This window comes from Caloenas nicobarica, chromosome 10 (assembly GCF_036013445.1).
Source record: "Caloenas nicobarica isolate bCalNic1 chromosome 10, bCalNic1.hap1, whole genome shotgun sequence".
In the NCBI taxonomy this organism is placed as follows: Eukaryota; Metazoa; Chordata; class Aves; order Columbiformes; family Columbidae; genus Caloenas; species Caloenas nicobarica.
Window position 1 is genome coordinate 23,836,289 of NC_088254.1, and position 18,296 is coordinate 23,854,584.

The 18,296-nt window shown below is 49.9% G+C and overlaps 1 protein-coding gene across 3 annotated transcripts in view; it reads right to left on the bottom strand.

Moving 5' to 3' along the window:
• The window catches only part of MAP1A (microtubule associated protein 1A), a 59,066-nt gene that overhangs the window by 21,621 nt on the left and 19,149 nt on the right, over positions 1–18,296 (bottom strand). The window contains exon 1 of one of the 3 annotated variants that reach the window (XM_065642229.1): positions 14,772–14,858. The exons of 1 other annotated variant lie outside the window; for it this stretch is intronic. Coding sequence is in view for 1 of the 2 variants with exons in the window: in XM_065642228.1 (XP_065498300.1) it covers positions 5,406–5,421 (16 nt within the window). In the remaining variant the exon portion in view is untranslated. Of the gene's footprint in view, positions 1–5,405; positions 5,454–14,771; positions 14,859–18,296 lie in introns of those variants that run through there. One more of the 3 variants, XM_065642228.1, reaches the window with a different exon arrangement.

The following is an 18,296-nucleotide window of genomic DNA, read 5'->3' on the forward strand; positions in this document are numbered from 1 at the left end:
AACCAATTTCTCATCACTCTTAATAAGTTTTTTTCTCTTACAAAGTGCTTTTCTTTAATCCAAACATGCACTCCTAGCAGTAAACTGCTGCTAGGGGAACCACCGATGTGATATGAATGCTTGTTCTCCTGTCTCCCTCCTGTGAGTCACGAATGCACCCAAACAGGACTCTGCTCTCCGTATAGATTTAGGCAAAAAGGAAAAGCCAAAGAAGAGCAAGCAAGAGCCTGGCAGAACAAAAAAAGCAGTTTGTGTGCTTTTCTTGGCACAGGCATTACATGGATATTGGGCAAAATATTGACATAATGTCTGGGCCCCAATAATTTATTAGAAAGAGCAGTGGTGAGTGCCTGTGGTCCCGAAAGGCAGAGCGGGAGCCGCCGTGTGCCCGCGTCCACGGCTCGGGAAGTGGACGATGTGCAGACCTGCCTGCAGCAGCTCCCTGGACACTGCAGGCAGCACATTCATTTTTGGATTCTGGTCTTTGCAAATACCTACCTCTGGACATTACATCCACTCTGCAAGCCAGGCACTTAGAGCTTAACTGTTGGAATGTATAATTTATAGGCTTTAACCTCTCATATAGACTGGAGGGTCATAGATCTTCACTGCAAATAGACAATCTATTTCTATTTTTCATCTTCCAGACAACTGCTGCTCTCTGACAATGTTGTTCTTTCCATCATCTCTATTCCACAACCTCCCATCAGCTCTTTCTAGGCAGATCTCGATCCTTCTAAAACACCTTGATCAAACTGGCGTTTCAAAGAAAGATAACAAAAGGACACAAAAAGAACTCAGAGAAAGGCAAATACTCAGTACAGCTTTAATCAAACTCACTTTACTGGGATGTTTTACTCTGGCTGCCAGCAGTTAAGTATAAACCAGACAGACAAGCCCAGGAGGCAACTTTCAGCCCCAAATTAGTGCCACTTCAGGCTTCAGCAGAACTATTTATACTCTGCATCTCTAGCTGGTTTCTGAACTTGTATTCTTTCGGTTTGTCTAAAAATGGTCTCTCCAGACTAAAACAAACCCATCGCTGTGCGAAGGAAACGCTGGCACTGCATTCTGTGGCATTTCTGCCGCGTGCTGTGGTCTGTGGAGCGTGGCGGGAGCCGCTGCGTGGGGTGACGTGGGGTGGAGGTGCTGCAGGCAAGGGCCCAGGGCTGTTCTGGGCACGCGCTGCAGCCAAAAGAAGCGAAAACCCCACTCATCCTTAGGTAACGATAGTTGAAGGGCATTGCTGGCACTTGACAGTGAACAGAAGCAGCACCTTGTTCCTTGCTGCATCGCACAGTTTTTGCACAGCTCACCCCACGGTGGGACCCCCGCTGCTCAGAGCATCCTCAGCAGAAACCATTTGCTTCCAGTTCTCATCAGCGGGTCTGGGACAAAGTGGAACCCCAGCCACTGCCCAGACTCCAGCTCCCGCTGCCTCGCTGCCCGCGCAGCCCGGACAGACCGCTGGCCGCTGGGAACGCGGCCGGACCCACAGCCTCCTCCCGTGCTGGGTGACAGGAGGGCCCTCGGGGACCGGCTGGCAAACAAAGCCTGGCTGGTCAGCCTTCTGCTGGTTTTTATTCTGCTGGTTCGTGTTCTGCTGGTTAGCATTCTGCTGGGTTTTTATTCTGCTGGTTAGCATTCTGCTCGCCTCTCGCCCCGCGGGGGCTGTCCCCTTCACACATGAAAGAAAGAGAAGGGCTCAGGCTGTGGGGCAGCAGCAGCTGGCACCTGGAAGGGACAAACGGTGAAGTACTGAGCCTTGTGAAGGGCCGTGACGATCATTAAGTGTCTGAAGCATTGTCATACAAGGCGAGGCTGAGCATGCTGAGACTGTTTAGGCTGGAAAAGAGGAGGCTTGGGATGGGGGAGGGATCTTATAAATATGTATAAATACCTCATGGGAGGGAATGAAGAAGAAGTCAGAGTCTCTTCTCAGTAGTGCCCAGTGACAGGACAAGAGGCACTAACTAAGACACATGCAATTCCATCTAAACACAACAAACCACTTTTTTTACTGTGAGGGTGGAAAAACACTAGAATAGGTTGTACAAAGAGGTTGTGGAGTATCCACACTTGGGAAACCTGCTCTAGCTGGCCCTTCTTGCGCAGGTGGGACTGGACTAGACAATCTCAACAGGTCCCTTCCAACCCGCAGTGTATGATCCTGTGACTCTGGGGCAGTGCAGCCCCCCAGAGCTTTCCTCCTGGTCCCTGCTGGGCAGATTCCCCTTCTCCAGCTGCAGCAGTGGGTTCTCAGGAGGATCCAACAGCACAGCCAGACAGGCCATTTCCAGAAACACTGAGTCACTGCACACACACATGCATGCCAAAAGCCAAAACTGTTCTTGATTCACTAAAGTAGAACGCACAGACCCCTGGCTGAACTGCAGTCTGTGAGTCAGAGCACAGTGACCGACCCGGCTGGGAGACCAAGCCCTGCCCAGAGCTCAGCCCCTGCTCCCAGCACAGCCCTTGCATCCAGCACAGCCCCTGCTCCCAGCACAGCCCCTGCATCCAGCACAGCCCCTGCTCCCAGCACAGCCCCTGCATCCAGCACAGCCCCTGCATCCAGCACAGCCCCTGCTCCCAGCTCAGCCCCTGCACCCAGCTCAGCCCCTGCACCCAGCTCAGCCCCTGCTCCCAGCACAGCCCCTGCTCCCAGCTCAGCCCCTGCCCACAGCTCAGCCCCTGCCCACAGCTCAGCCCCTGCCCACAGCACAGCCCCTGCACCCAGCACAGCCCCTGCACCCAGCACAGCCCCTGCATCCAGCTCAGCCCCTGCTCCCAGCACAGCCCCTGCACCCAGCTCAGCCCCTGCCCACAGCACAGCCCCTGCACCCAGCACAGCCCCTGCATCCAGCTCAGCCCCTGCATCCAGCTCAGCCCCTGCTCCCAGCACAGCCCCTGCTCCCAGCACAGCCCCTGCTCCCAGCTCAGCCCCTGCATCCAGCTCAGCCCCTGCTCCCAGCACAGCCCCTGCTCCCAGCTCAGCCCCTGCTTCCAGCTCAGCCCCTGCCCACAGCACAGCCCCTGCTCCCAGCTCAGCCCCTGCTTCCAGCTCAGCCCCTGCCCACAGCACAGCCCCTGCTCCCAGCTCAGCCCCTGCACCCAGCACAGCCCCTGCTCCCAGCACAGCCCCTGCTCCCAGCTCAGCCCCTGCTCCCAGCTCAGCCCCTGCTCCCAGCTCAGCCCCTGCCCACAGCCCGGCCGCGGCGGCTGCCCCGCAGTTTACAGCAGCAGCCGGTGTGACAGTGCAGACACTCACTGTGCCCAGCCCAGGGAACACCCGTGAGTCCAAGTGCTCATCGGTCTGAGGAGCCCTTTGCTGGCTGCTTCCACCAAACGGCCCCGCAGAAGCAGCTGCACAGGCAAAGGATTTAAACACGTGGACGGACGCATCCTTCTCACTGACAGATGTTACATGCGACAGACATGAGTAGCGGTGCAGCTGACATTGCAGACACAGGGACTGAAAGCACACTGTTCCGGTCACTGGCAGATAATTGTCCTTACTAGAGCCCTATTGCAGTGAAATGGATGCCTGGTAATGCCACTGCAAATAGCAAAATTCCTCAGTCACATTCACCAGTAGGAGGAATATCCTCCTCAGACTCCTGAGGACAGCTTGCCCGAACACACACCTGAACATGGCTCTGACCACAACCTCTCTGAACACAGATCCTGACCCTGCTCTGCCCTCTCAAACTCTGCTCACAAGCTGCTATATCAAATTAAGTCTCCTCTCCCCAGGCAACTGGGGGAGTAAATTCCATTAGCGTTGAATTTCTCATTTTATACGAATCTTCACTTTGTGTGTTCAGGCACATTCCGATTACTGCAGTCACCACAATGCCTGTGCGCTCCCAGAGAGCGTTTCTATCCATCGTGCCCCGTCAAGGCAGAAACCTCCACTCTTCACCACCTGTTCCCTGAGAGGAGAGTTTCTCTCGTCCCCATACCCACTGTCACCTGGCCCTTAAACTCTTCTAGTTCTGCTACAGCCATAAGAATGAGCAAGAGCAGAAGTATAGATGAGAAAAAACGCTGAAGATTCACAGGGTGACATAATTGTATTTTCTGTATTATTCCCTATCCTATTTTTTCATGCATCATAACATAACCTGACACTAGCTTTGCACCAAATAAAGATCTTTACTTATGGGTACACAGTGACATCCAAATTTTGCCCTGCCGTGACACTATTAACTGAGGACAGTCTGGAAGGTTTAATTTTTCTAGTGTGCTTGATTTTGCAATTTTTGATAATGACTTTAATGGGACATCATGATGACTGTTCAGTTGCAGAAATTCCTCACAGTCTTTTCTAGATATAAGTAACTGAGTCATCTAAAAATTCAGCCATCCTCTTTATCTCCCGTGCCCTTCCCACACCCTTTGCCTTCTTTGTCCCTCAGATTATTTGGGTTTACCAGGCCAGGTTCTACCTGTAAAGCAAACACCAATAGTAAATTGATAAAAAATACCAGAGTTTCAGTCTGGACATGTTATCAAGGCACACAAGCCACAGTGATTAAAACCTAACTCTTCCTAACTTTCTGATCTCCTGCCTGATGTTAGGATCATATCTCTTCAGGGGGCCACTTCTGAAAAGACCCTTCTCCCGAGAAGATCCCAGATACCGCTATGGGTCAGCACCTTTGCTACACTTTAGCAAAGAGCTGAGGCCTGTATTACATGATCTTCCTGATGCCCTATTGAACAAAATTCCAGCTCTGCAGACGGTCGAACCACACATGAGGGTTCTCAAAGTGCATATATTTGCATAACGAACATGAGCCAGCGCAGCTGAAAAGCCGTTTGCCATTTCCCTCATTCTGAAATGATGTCACAATGCCGGGATAGTCACTGACTCTTCATTCTGAGGCTGCAAAGTCTTTGACTGCAGCTTCTTCAGAGGCAGTGGGAAAAAAAAGGATCCAGCCCCAAGTGGTGTCCATTCAGAGAAAATGAAACAACACGTGCACTCACAAACACGCCAGGACTGCCCCGAATACAGCAAGATACAGCCCGTGGGACAGAGACCAGAGAGACAGTCCTGCATGGAATTCAGCTCAGGGTCCTGCTTCTCATCCTGCCCGTGCAATGCACCCGCCTGTGTCCTGCCCCACGACCACCCCTCGCCAGAGCAGGGACCCCGCGGCGTTCAGGGGGCGGGAGGGGACAGATCTGCTCTGCTGGAGCCACGACCTCCCAGCGCCGAAGAGCAGCCGGCACTGACGCCCCAGCGCAGACCCAACGGCGTGCGGCTGGTGGGACCGTCTCTGGCTGCTGCAGATCTGGAAGCTGTGCCAGCTGGTCAGGTGGGCTCAGGAGTTAAAAAATAGACAGACTGCTCTGACAGCCAGAAACTGTGAATTCACCATTCAGGTCCTCCTTACCTACAGACTTGTGCATCTCAGAAACTCTGAGCTCCTCCGTCCCTGGGCACCCTTGCTGGACTGCGGGAGTGGCAGCCCCAACCTATTACAGTGGGTCAGAAGACACATTCAGGCTATTTCACAGCTGTGGGCAACCTCCGGGCAACCCCAGCACGGGCAGCACGAGCGGGCCGTGCCGCAGAGCGGCGTGGGGCCGCCCGCACGCACCTCCCGCTGCCCGTGCGCTCAGACCGCCCAGAGGAGGGGCCGCAGAAACCTTAGAAATAACCCCCCGCGGAGGGGTGGGCTGAAGAGATTTGAACAGCGCGTGGGAATTTGTGGTGGGCTCTAGAAAGGAAAGATTCTGGGCAAATGCAATTTTAAAGAAAACTGCGAATCCCTCTCTTGGCAGAGGGATGCAGCTGCCGGGAGCAGAGCCTGGCCCAGCGCAGAGCACCCGCGGCACGGGAAGCAAACGCTCCGTCTCGCTCCGGACTGACCTTCCGAGGACAAACGGGACCCTAGAATGTGCCAGCATCAGCCTCTGCCCTGGCCAAGGGACACGAGTGCCTGGGGACACAGCCACGCAGGACAGAACCACCATCACACCCCGGGACAGCCCCTTCCAAACCAGCTGAGGGACAGGAGAGCAGCGGGGCAGCTGCTCAGGGTCCGCACGCGGCACCACCCACCGTCCCGGCTGCTTTCCATGGCCTGGAAATTACATTCCAAAGTTGATGTAGTGCTTATGTGGGTTGCGACAGTAAATTGTTTTACTAACAATGTTTTACTAACTGTCTTTAAGAAAAAAGTAGTTTTATTTCAAATAAAAATATTAAGGCTTTTAGATTAAAACAATATATTTGTTAGAGTGAAATAACAGCTAAAATTATTGATAAAAGCAATTAAAGATTTGTCTTAAACTTGCAGTAATCCATCAGTTATTTTCATTTCTCTTTCTTTTCCCTAAAAACTTTAAGAAAATTCTTTTCAGAATACTCTATTTCTTTACGTACACAGAATCCCAGGCTCCCAGGGTTGGTTTTCTTTTTTTCAGACAACAATGGCTATATTGAGTTCAGCATCTGTTTTGATTGAGAAGATATGATAAGGTTACTGCACTTCCTCCATTTAAACCTCTTTTTTCTTTCTTGGCATGACCACTTTGCTCTCTGGGCTCTCGTGATTATGTTTTCATTTGTCTTGGCTATTGAAACACCCTCCCATTTGTTACCATCCATGCCTACACTCAACGTGCTGTTTCCACCCCAGCCCTGGTCGGATGAGATGAGACTTTCAGGCAAGACAAGTGGAGAAACACCAGGGCAGGACTCCAGCTGGAGCTGGTGCAGACTGCCCAGAACAGACTAACAGATATTCCGAGTGCTGGGGGGAGGCTGCGGTGTGAACGGGTGCTGGGCTGTTGGATCCCAGCAATTCCGGGCACATGCGGCCCTTTGTTCCAGTTCCAGAGATGAGCAGAGCCAGGGGCACAGCCAGCGCCCTGGTGGCCACAGCTGGAGGGGCTGCCCCTCCGCCTCCCCCGCTTCTATTCACAACACATCACAGCTACGGGAACTACTTATTCTCATTAAAACGTTACTAGGAAAATGATGAACTTTTAGCTTTCTAGTGTGATTCAACCACTGAGAATGACGAATTGGCTTCAGGCAGGGCCTCGTGATCCGCCAGCAAGTGTCCTGCCTCTCATGGTCTGAAAAAGTCTTCAGTAAAGATTTATTTCATATATGTTTTATTTTTAGGTCTTCAAACACTCCGCAGAGATAGATAAATATGTATCTATTGATTTATAAATGGCTAAATCTAAAGTTCTTTCTCCTTAGAGATTTTGCTTAGTGTTTTTCTCTTAGCTAAAGAAAATCATTGTGTACTAGCAAAGGGAAAATATACTTTTAGTGGGAGTATGAAAATCAGCTGAAAATTGAGAGGCAAGAAGCTGCAGCAAAGCGCTGAGTCCCTGCAGGGAAGGCGAGGGCAGAGCTCTGTGCTGTCCTGTGGAGTGACGGATGGGACCTGCGAGCACCACATGGGTCACAGCTGAAACACAGGACAGAAAATGAGGGATTTTAAACTATACTTAGAAAACAGGTGGAAGCCAACGTTGTTTGAGGAGGAAAGTATTATCATATGTATGAAAGTTGGTTTGTTTTCTTTTTTACTTTTTTTTTTTTTTACGGAAGTTTCAAAACACTGTGTGATGATTTTTCAAACTGGGATGCTGAGTCCTGTAGTTAAAATCATGACACCACTGAAATAAAGCCCTGTGAATATGCAATAGGAGACACACTTCATCTGGAGAAACTGAATAACCAGTTACAAGGGGCAGGAGAACACGAAGCGGTGCGCAGAGACAGTGGAGGTAACGCAAATATTTCTGTGAAGGAAAGCATCCCCTAGGGGCTGTAGACGCGAAAGCACGCCCACATCGACTGCAGCCTCTTCACAGGGGGAAACGTCCAGGTTTTAGCTTTAGTTAATGTCCCCGCCACAGACTGATGGGTATTTCGGATACACATGGTACATTTACCGCTATTACCCATATTCCAGTTAGACTGAAGCTGGGAGGAGGGTGGAAGAGCAGCCACTCAGGAATATAACAGCACAGGCTGCAAACCCCGTGGAGATCAGGGGTGTCCCGATGTGTCTGTGCGTGGGGAAGCGCGTGCGGGGGCTGACCCAGCGCTCGGGTCAGCACACGGGGGGGCGCAGCACGTACGAGAGCACCGCGTGAGCCAGAGTGGAGCTGGGACACCTTCTGTTTCCAGCTAGAGAGCCTATCCAGTTGTCTTCAGGAGGACAAACTGGTCACAGATATGCTTCCGGGAAACAACAGCAGAACCGAACTCTCTCTCTAAAAGGAGCCATGAAGCGCTAAGATCGAGAAATGAGAGAGCGGCGGATTTGGGACAGGGTAAGTGCAAACTTTCGAACAGCTCAGAGGCAGAGAAAAAGCATTAAAATCTGCAGAATTCTGCAAGTAGAGACCTTGGCGTAAAAAGGTACAGGAGGAAGACAGCATCAGCCAGACAGCTCCAAGGAGAGAGACTTCTCAACAGGAGCAGCCACCAAGAACCACACAGGACAAAGGAAAACACAGCAGTGACCAGTCGGGAGGGTCCAAAGAGGACCAGACAGCAACAGATTTTACAGAATATGGGAAAGCATAACCAATTAAATTAATTACTGTCAAAACCAGCAGCATGTGGTGTGGAGACCTACACAAAGCAGGAGGGGCACAGAATGGTCCGGGTTGAAGAAGAACAAGATCTGGATTCCAGAACTGCTGCTGAGTCTGTCAGGATGGAGAGGGTTGAAGCGTCTGAAAGCATGTTCAGGTTTCCTTTTTTGTGGATCTAACTGGAGATATTTAATAACTTACCTTACGATACTGTTACTGCATGTCAGGAGAACTGGCCGTGCTTAAGGGTAAGAACAGGCTCTGCAAAATGACTGACCACCTCCTGGGAATTACTACAAGGGTGAACCAGCAGCAGGGCAATAGGAAGAGGTGAAATAGTCTTTATGGAATGGGAGGCTGTGGGCACTCCCCACATCCCAGCAGATACTCCTCCGAACCATTTGCCTGTACTTTCCTATCTCCCCTTCTCCTTGTGATATTTTCATGCCATCTACGGCTTCTCTCCCAGGCAACTTCTATTTCTATACTGTGCCAACCATAGCAACCATCTCATTGCTTCCTAATTGCACATACTGTCTCACTTTTATGCTAAAGAGCAATTCGATAGCTCATCCATTTTAGAACCACTAATTGAAGACACACACGTTCCCTTTGGAAACAGCTCTATCTATTTCCAGAAGTTACCATTCCCGGCTGTGCATTAGATGCCCCTGAACTGGAAGTTACACCACCGAGCTGCAGTAATGGACAAGACGAGCACTTCTATCTAGTTTGCCAGGTGCAGAATCAGTGCCGAGAGATTCCGCTCCCCTCAGCAGCTTTGCTGACTCGAGAGGACCTCGCATGCTTTGCTGTGAAATGGGTATTCACATGAACTCAGAGCACAGCTCTGCACGGGGCATCATCCCCAGCTGTGAGGAGCTGAGCTGCAACTTCTGAAATGTCTCCAGCTAAGCCCACAAAAGGAAACCTAAACACACTGTAAGATACCCTCTTATCTGATGCCCTCACTCCACCAGCCCCTGGCAGACTTATGAATGGTCCCTTTGGAAGCCAAGTTAATGTTTCATGTTTTCCTTGTCGGCGGAGCTTCAGCTGTGATTTGCTGCCAGCCCCTGAACAGAGGCTCCCACCAACCTGTCCCTGTGGCACTGGGGCAGCCGCCCTGTTCCACTTTTCAGGGCTGAAGACTCCTGTAAGTCACAGAGCTGGACAGCTGCTCATTTCTTAATTTTAATAAGAACATCCATCACAGGATACGTGTTCCTACAGCCAGAACATAGCACAGATTCAAAAAAACTGCACATTTCTCCTAGTATCTGGGTAATGCTGACTCTGACTGACTTGGAGGTACAGATCATGATCTGTTCTATTTCTCCCTCTGATTTTTTTTTTTTTTTTGACGACTGCTCGATATGAAATGTGCAAGCATGCTGCCTGAGGCAGAGAGAACTTAGCTGTATCAAGGAGGGAATGGCTGTCACAAGTAAGGAAATAATGCTGAGATTTCCTCCTGTTTGCCTATTGAGATGCCAAATTCCTGGCAATAGGCTCCTGCCCCTGATTTCTACCGTCTGTTTAGACCCCTCAAACCTCCTTCCTATTCCCTGCTGTTAACAGTCTTATTCTAAGTACCTTTTCTTCCCTCTCACCTGCTTGTTTTGAAGACGACCTGCTGAATGTCATCTCCATTTAAGATACAGCTATTAAACCCGCTGTGGCCCCTCTGTGGCCAGGGTGGTAAAGCACAGCACTGTTTTCTGCCATCCCTTAGGGAACAGCAGTTGCCCTCTGCCCGCATCTGTCTTTGCTGCATTTTGACTTTGCAGTCCTGGATCTAGTTGCCACTTGGTAGATTCTCTGCATGGTTTGGATTCCTGGGGTTTGATTTACAGCACAGAGTACAGTGACAATGATGGGGGTATAGAAAGTTATTTCAAAGTGCAAAGCTTCAAGGCCTGTCCCTTCTGCTAGGGCCCTGAGGTAGGTCCTAGTGAATCGCCAGGGACTTTGGTGCTTCACAAGAAGGCTCATGAAAGACAATAATATGTGCAGAGACACACAAGTTATTCGGTAGGACATACTGATAACAGACATGCTTATCAATTCCTACCCCCTCTGTGATTTACATGCCTCCTTCCATTTGAGATTCTCAACCTTCATCCTCTTAGAGGAAATATCCAAGTGTTTATTCTCAAAAGCTCACTCATTTCTTTAAAAACACAGAAACTAGGATGGTGGTGCTCTTCAGAAAGGCAAAAATTGCATTCTTCATTAAAAAAAAAAAAAAATCCAACCCAGTACTATTCTGTACATTTCAGAGATTGGTCCAGCAAGACTTAAAGGCCCATCTCAGGAGAACTAAAACCTGCTGGCCGAGGGCATTGGTGTTCAGGTTCCTTTGGGAGTAAAGCCTCGGAAAGACAGAGATTTCCTGAAGAGCTGGACACATAACTAATTGTTCCATCGGTACTAACTTCTGAGATCCTGGAGGGGAAGGCACAAGAGAAGGATAACTGATCTACAGTCACCAGTCGGCACACGTAGAAATTTATCTCCATTTCTTCAGAGTGAAGCAAAGGTAAAAACAAGCCACAGCAAGGCACGGAATTAACAAAGCCTGCTTTTTGTGTGTCCCTGCAGTAATCCCAGCTCCCCATGTTCCCTGCAGTCCACTGGAATATCCTCAGTTCCTCCACGGTCACAACCACCCGCCCGGGCGGCAGCTCGGGGACACCGGTGTGCAAGGGGGGTGCCCAGGTGTGCAAGGGGGGTGCCCAGGCCAGACAGAACAGGCACTGATTCGGGTCACCCTCCTGCCCCACCAGTTCTCACAAAACTGATAGAAACTTGTTACTTTTAATGCTTTAGCAGAAGGGAAAGTGTTTACTCCAGGCAAATACAAAGCTTGTCTATTTGTAAGAGGGATTCATACTACTCAACCAAGCACCTCTAACTAAAAGAAATTGAGAAGTTAGAACCAAAGTAGCTCAAGACTTTCTCCAGTCTTTCCTGTCAGCAGCTACAAGGCTTATGCTGGAGTCCAGAAGACATTGTCCTGTAGCTAATTCAGGATTTTTGAGGGGAAAGAAAAATGAATCCTCCTTTCCCATCTCAGTAAATTCTCCCCCAAATAATTTCTAAGCATTCATTTACACATAACTTACTTGGTGTGAGTTTTGGGCTTGTCATATGCAGGGACAGGAGCTGGACTCAACGATCCTTGTTGGTCCCTTCCAGGTCAGGACATTCTATGATTCTGTGATACTTTCTTTTGTCCCATCCACAGTCACTGGGCTGATGTATAGTCTGTGTCACCTGCCTTTCTCCCCCAGGTATTTTGCCTAATGCATACGTCATGGGTTAGCAGATACACCCTTCGTTTTGAGCCAGCTGCTACTGTCAGGTCCCCGTGTGCTAACTCATCTTCCCTGGCCTCCCACAGCACCTCTTTTCAAGGGCCTGGAGGTCTTTCTTTTCTCCCCATCAATTAGTGCTGGAAAGGCTGTGGTAATGCTCATGACATACCTGGCTGGGCAAGCCAAGTGGCCAGAAGCAGCACCCACTCGGATCTCTATCCTCAGACACCCAGCACAAAGATATATTGCTGGATCCTTATCTGGCTCTCAGTTTATTCTGCTTTTGTGAGATGCAGCCACTGCAGGAGTTACCTAGGATTGTCTGCATATGAACACGTACAAAGAGCACAAGACCATGTCCCATAGCAACTCATGCTGAGCAACCCTCGTGCTGTGGAACACCCTTACCATGGTGTGCAGCTCACTCCTTCAAGTGAGACACATGGCACCTCTTGTGCTTGCACACACAGCTTCTTGCTTTCACCACAGAGAGCCTGTTCTGGCTACTGATCACCATCCTCTGTGCCAAGTCCTTCATTCATTTACCACTGTGTCTGCTGAGGATGTGACTCAGGTGTGCCAAGGACACTGACATGAGGAAGAGTGGCAAAAAGATACGACAGGACATGGATTGTTTTGTCAGGAGAGAAACTACTGCAAAGCTACACATCTCTCTGTCTGTAGAATGTGAGCAGGGCGGAGGATCTGACAGCCTGGCCTCGTCAGATCGCAGGAAAGGAAAGGAGGGAAGGAAAAAAAGGGCTTGTGGACTGTGTACAATAGCTACTTACTGGAGAAGGCGTAAGGATAGACATGTAGTCTGGATGCAGCCAACCAGTATGGAACCATCAGGGAGACAGGGAGGGTACCGATCTTGCCCAGGAAAAGGGCCCCTGCCCATCAGAAGCCAGAGGAATCCCCGTTGCTCTGGAGCAGCGCCAGCCTGCAGCGCTTTCACAGCGGAACCACAGCAACTCGGAATAGAAACAGCCTCGTCTCTGAGATCAGAGACTTTAAACTGGAGCTTGTTTTTCTGCAGTCATAAGCCAGCAGGCACCAGCTGCAGAATTTGCCGCAGTGTGTGTGTGTGTGCGCGTGTTTCTGCGTGTGCGAGTGTGCAGCAGCCACGCTCCTCCCTCCCAGCTCACTGTGATCAATGTGTCCAGCTCTCCCCTCCCTGCACGCTGACAGTCCTGCTCTGGTTGCTCTCAGACTCCTCTCTTCTCTATTAAGAAAGCTTTTGTTGCCATCACTACTGACTTCTTTTCATTGCTCCCGCCCTGGTCAATGAGGTTTGCCTCTCCTCCTTCTCTCTCTTACCCAAAACAGCAGCGTCTGACAGATATTCATGGTCAACATGCCAAACCCTGCTCCAGCTCCTCTAGCTCTGGACCCTAGAGATAAAAGGCCCTATTTTGAAACACTTCAACATATTTTAGCATTGGCGTACAGATGATTTAACACTTTTAACAAGGTGTTTGCTTGTGGCAACACTAAAGGATGCCAAACATACACTATGAAAACATCACGCCCTGTGTCTGTGGACTGCAAAGGTGTCATCGTCACACTGAACCACCAGTGATGCAGGAGAGCGTCATCAAGGGAGAAGCTGGGGGAAATATAGCAGGGTAAGGGATGACAAAGGACCACTGCCAGGAAAAAGGAAGCACCTTGCTGTTCTCATTGCTAAAGCAGAAAATCCCTCCCTATCTCCTACTAGGATGAAGATCAGCTCCAAGCCTGGCCGCATCTCCTCTGCTGCCCTAGAAAAACTGCATCACGCACATTTTACAAGAACCTTCCCTTTTTCCTCCCCCACTAACTGGATGCATTTGGATGCTTTTTGGCTTCCTGTAGTGGAAGAATGTAGCATTGAGCAGCTCGAAGCCAGACTTCAGCTGCTTCAAGACTACTGGTGTGTGGGTGTGCAGCACCAAAGGAAAGAGTAACTGCCAAAGGGGCCCTGTATCTCTCTCCCATCTAACCAGCAGCCTGACAGTCCACCTTAACAACCCTCCCCCCTCCTGCCTGGCATTAGCCTCATTCCAGCCTCAGCACCGAGCTGCACAGTGATACAGACATTAATACTGGTTTTCAGCAAGCCTTGCCCAAAGGGAGCGTCTGTGAGATGCCCTGTGCCACCCCCGTCCCTTCTGCAGTAGCACACCATCTTCAAGACAGACCACACTGGGATAAATCATAATGCTGCAGGACTCCTTAAATCCCTGACAGGCAGAATATCTTCTCCAGATTATTCTCTAGATCCATCTCCATACATCCTTCTCTGTGTTCGAGCTAATGACACAAGTGCAGTAAACAGCTGAGCAGCCAGGGAATTCGGTTTCAGTTCAGGACACAAGCAGCTGAGAAGGGGCGAGGTCCTCGGATCACCAAAAAAAAAAAAGCAAGCTCCATCTGCAGTCACCTTTCCCTCTTGTCACTAGTCCTGTCCTCCTCCACCACCAGTCACTCTCCCTACGCCCATAGGATCAAATTCCAAGGAAAGAAAACCGCATCTGCTCCAGAGTGCTCCGCAAAGATTCCTCCCGCTCCTCTGCGAGGGCAGCGCAGACCCAGCAGCTCCGCCCGAGCCGAGGCAGAGCAAAGCCCAACAGGGCTAAATCCGCTCGCCGGGTACCCGAATTTACAGTCACCTCGCCCAGAATAACTCGTCCTCGCCTGGTCCATCGGCTTTCTTCAAAGCAGCAAACAGCATCAGCGCCAGAACAAAGCCAGCGCTGGCTGACTCACTGCTGCACCCACCCACCCTCCGCAGCGGTGCCGGGGGCTTCTCATCCCCGACCGCCCCCCACCGCCCGGGACCCCCGCAGCCCGGCCCGGCTGGACGGGACACGGGAACGCACGTACCATCGCGTCCGGGGAGCGGCCGCGGAGCAGCAGCCGCGCAGGGAGCGGAGCCCGCGGTGCGCAGGCAGCGCCGGTGCGGAGCAGTGCGGAGTCACCGCGGCCGAGGGAGGAGCCGCCCCCCGCCCCCCCGTGCGCACGGGGTTAACCCTGTGCGGGCCGGGGAGCGGCACCCGCACCCCACGGGCGACCGAGAGCACCAGGACTCTGGCCGGTGCTTCCAAATGCGTGAAACTCGACAAACTCGTGCGAACTGGGACAGGCTCCCCAGGGAGGTGCCACGGCCCCAAGCCTGACGGTGTTCAAAAAGAGACTGGACAACGTCCTCAGACACACGGGGTGACCTGTGGGGTGTCCTGTGCAGGGACAGGAGCTGGATTCCAGGATCCTTGTGGGTACCAGTTGCCAATAGTGACCTTTTTTCATAGCAAGCACTGAAAGAACTGCTGGTGCCCCGCCTGCCTTGCAGAAGATCCCAGCTCACTTTTAGATCCTGGAATTAATTGGAAAGCTGGAGATGTCCTGCCTGCCCTACAGCAAGTCTCCCTCCCAGTGATCTTCCAGGGGCTATCAGAGACCTTGGAATGCTCAGGAATAAAAATATTGCAGAATTTTGATGGGGTAAAAAAAAAAAAAAAAAAAAGTAGAACCTTCTCTTCTGTAGCTTTCAGATTGTGCCAATCAGTGGCAAATATCTGTGAACTTCAGGAAAAACTAATGCACTGGAATCAAACATCTTCGGTTTCTGTATGTTTTGAACAGGTGACACATCCCCATCTTAATACCCTATGTAAAAACACCAAAGATTAAAAAATTCTCAAGGGACAAACTATTGAAAAAAAAATAGTTCCATGCTATGGGAGCTGCTGAGCTGCTCCATGACATCTGTCACATCCCAGTCTTCTGCCTGACAGTTCCAACACCCAGGCAGTAACACCAGCCACTCTATTATGCCAGTTCTCTGCCGCGGTGCTGGGAACCACCCGCAGTGGGCTGGAGCCACTGTGGTGAGCACTGGGACAGACCAGAGCCTGCTGGGCTCTGCTCCCACCCCCAGCACAGCCCTGTGGATCCGCACCCACCCGCTCACCTGGCAGTCACACCAGACAACGAACAGATGGCAAGGACACAGCTCTCCTCCAGTCACCAGACCAGCACAACCTCCCAGCCACAGCACTACAGCAACAACTGCAGTTCAGTGATCCAGTGCTTCTTTTCAATATATGCCTTTGGATTGTCAAATCTTGGGACAAAGTGTTGGAACATTCTCTGAAAGATCCGCAGCAAGCCATACGGCCCTGCCAGTGACCTGGAGGTCACCAACACAAACACAGGCAATAGTCAATACTTTGAAAGTACAATTCTCAACTGAGATGCTTAAAAGGGTTTCAACTTTGGAAAGAAAGTGAGGGTTCAGTCTGAAGACACCTTTTTCGGGTAAAAAAGCCTGGGTTCTGAAAAGGAGCACAAGTTCCTGCTGTCTTCTTTGAAAGAGAGCAGAGAGCTGACCTTAACTGAGTAGAACTGACCCTTTTTCTGTTTTGGTGGACAGTGAAACATTTTTTTGACTACATAATATGGAATAAGAATATATGGATTTACATTTGTTTAATTCAGGAACTAATGGATTGAGTCTACTGGAAACTACAAAGACTACCTAAAGGTAAAACTTCCTTTGGATTTGTGTCAGCATCGGGATTATTACAGTGAAGAACAGTTCTATACATGCTGAAGAAGGGGCCATGGGCAAATGGCCGTAGCCGTAGCCACTAAGATGGAGTTCGGTATCTACACTACCTATGACTTCAGCAAAGCCTTGTCATCATGGAATTCATGGATTCTGAGAGTAGCCAGGACTGTGAAACAACAGATCAGAGAGATGTGGAAAAGCAGATCAGTGCACAGATCAGCCTGGGAGTGTCCCATTGCTGGCTGCAGAACGGCTCAGCTTCCCACGCCGCAGTCACTCATGTAGAGTGGAAGAATTCCAAGCTTCACTCCTCTGAAATGTTTGCCTCAAAGAGCAGCAGCAAGCCTGCTCGCTGGTCCTGGGCTCCTTCATACTGCTGCTTCTTGGTGCTGTTGTAACTAGCTCTGTTAGCTGTAAGGTAACGATCAATCATTTCACTCAATTTGGTTTGATAGTTTTAATTAAAGCTGTTGGGAGAGCCGTCAGAACACAGCACACCACACTTCCATATATTCTTTATTCCTGCCTGTGAAGAGTGGAGAAGACACAGAAAAGCCCATTCAGTGGCACACCTGTGCATCCCTGCTCCTGCATCTGACAAGGCTTGGCCTCAAAAACCTTCTCATGACCCTTAATCTTAAGAACTGTAGAATGGGAACACTGAGTCAGGCCATCGAGCCCATAGCCACGAGTGGACAGCCAGGGAAAAAGCAAAAAAGACATGACAGTGATGTACCTCCAGTTACACCTCTCAGCTCCTCACTCACCAACAAAGGTTGTTTATGCATCTTTATGTAGAAATTTAACAAGCCGCTCTGTTGCTTTCTGAAGCTATGTGTACTTTCGAACTCTGTGGCAATTGCTTAGCGATGAATCATGTGTAAAGATTACATCCCCTTGTCTGTTTGGTTTATAACTTCTGCTTAGTGATTTTATTTGATATTCCTTAATTTTTAGGTTACGAGGGTAAAAAATGAATCATTTCCTATTAACCTTCACTAGAGCAGTTGTATTCTCATATTTGTCGCATTGCTCTTCCACTGCATTTTCTACAAGGTGAGACCTGCCAGGGTGCTGTTTCGTTTGGTTTTGTTTGGTCAGTTGTTTTTTAAGTGCCCTCTTGTAGTGAAGCCTTTTTGATCATCCCAGTCACTTTTCTGAAGTTACAATATTCCTTGTGAGACAGGGAAAGAGGGAGAGGGACCAGAACTGCACAACACACTCAAGAACTGAGAGCACTGTACACTAACATAAGGGCATAATGATGTTTTCTGTGGTGTTTTTTACTGTTCTAGTTCCTAACATTCCATTTGCTTTTTGACTGTAGCCAAGTGTTGAGATCACTGCTACACTTTAGAGCCAGCCCTTGATGTAGTGACCATCAATAACCTCAAATCAGCAGCCAGCTCTGTTATTTCAGCATTGACACTATGCTCCAAATCATTTATGGGCCCTACACAGATCCGGGGCATGTTGCTTGTGACAGTGATGCTGGTAAGAACCTCCCTCACCATGATAAAGAACAACATCAGGATAACACCTGCCAGTATCGCTCTGTTCCCTGAGAACACAAGGGTAACATTCCATTTAGTTCTTTATAATTTTCTTCACCAAGTACGGGTTTACTTTTGTGCTAATAGCATCCCCAATGCAGGTCCAGAGAGACTGTCAGCACCTCTTACCAGCCTCTTTTCCAATTCCTACTTTAAACAAATTCATGAACCCTGTGAGTTTTCTGTGGCAACACTCTGGTCTCTCTTGTCCCAGAAAATAAGGTTTTAAAAATGGTGATCCTAATTTAACTCAGCAACTCAAAAGCTTTAGGGAAAACGACAGAA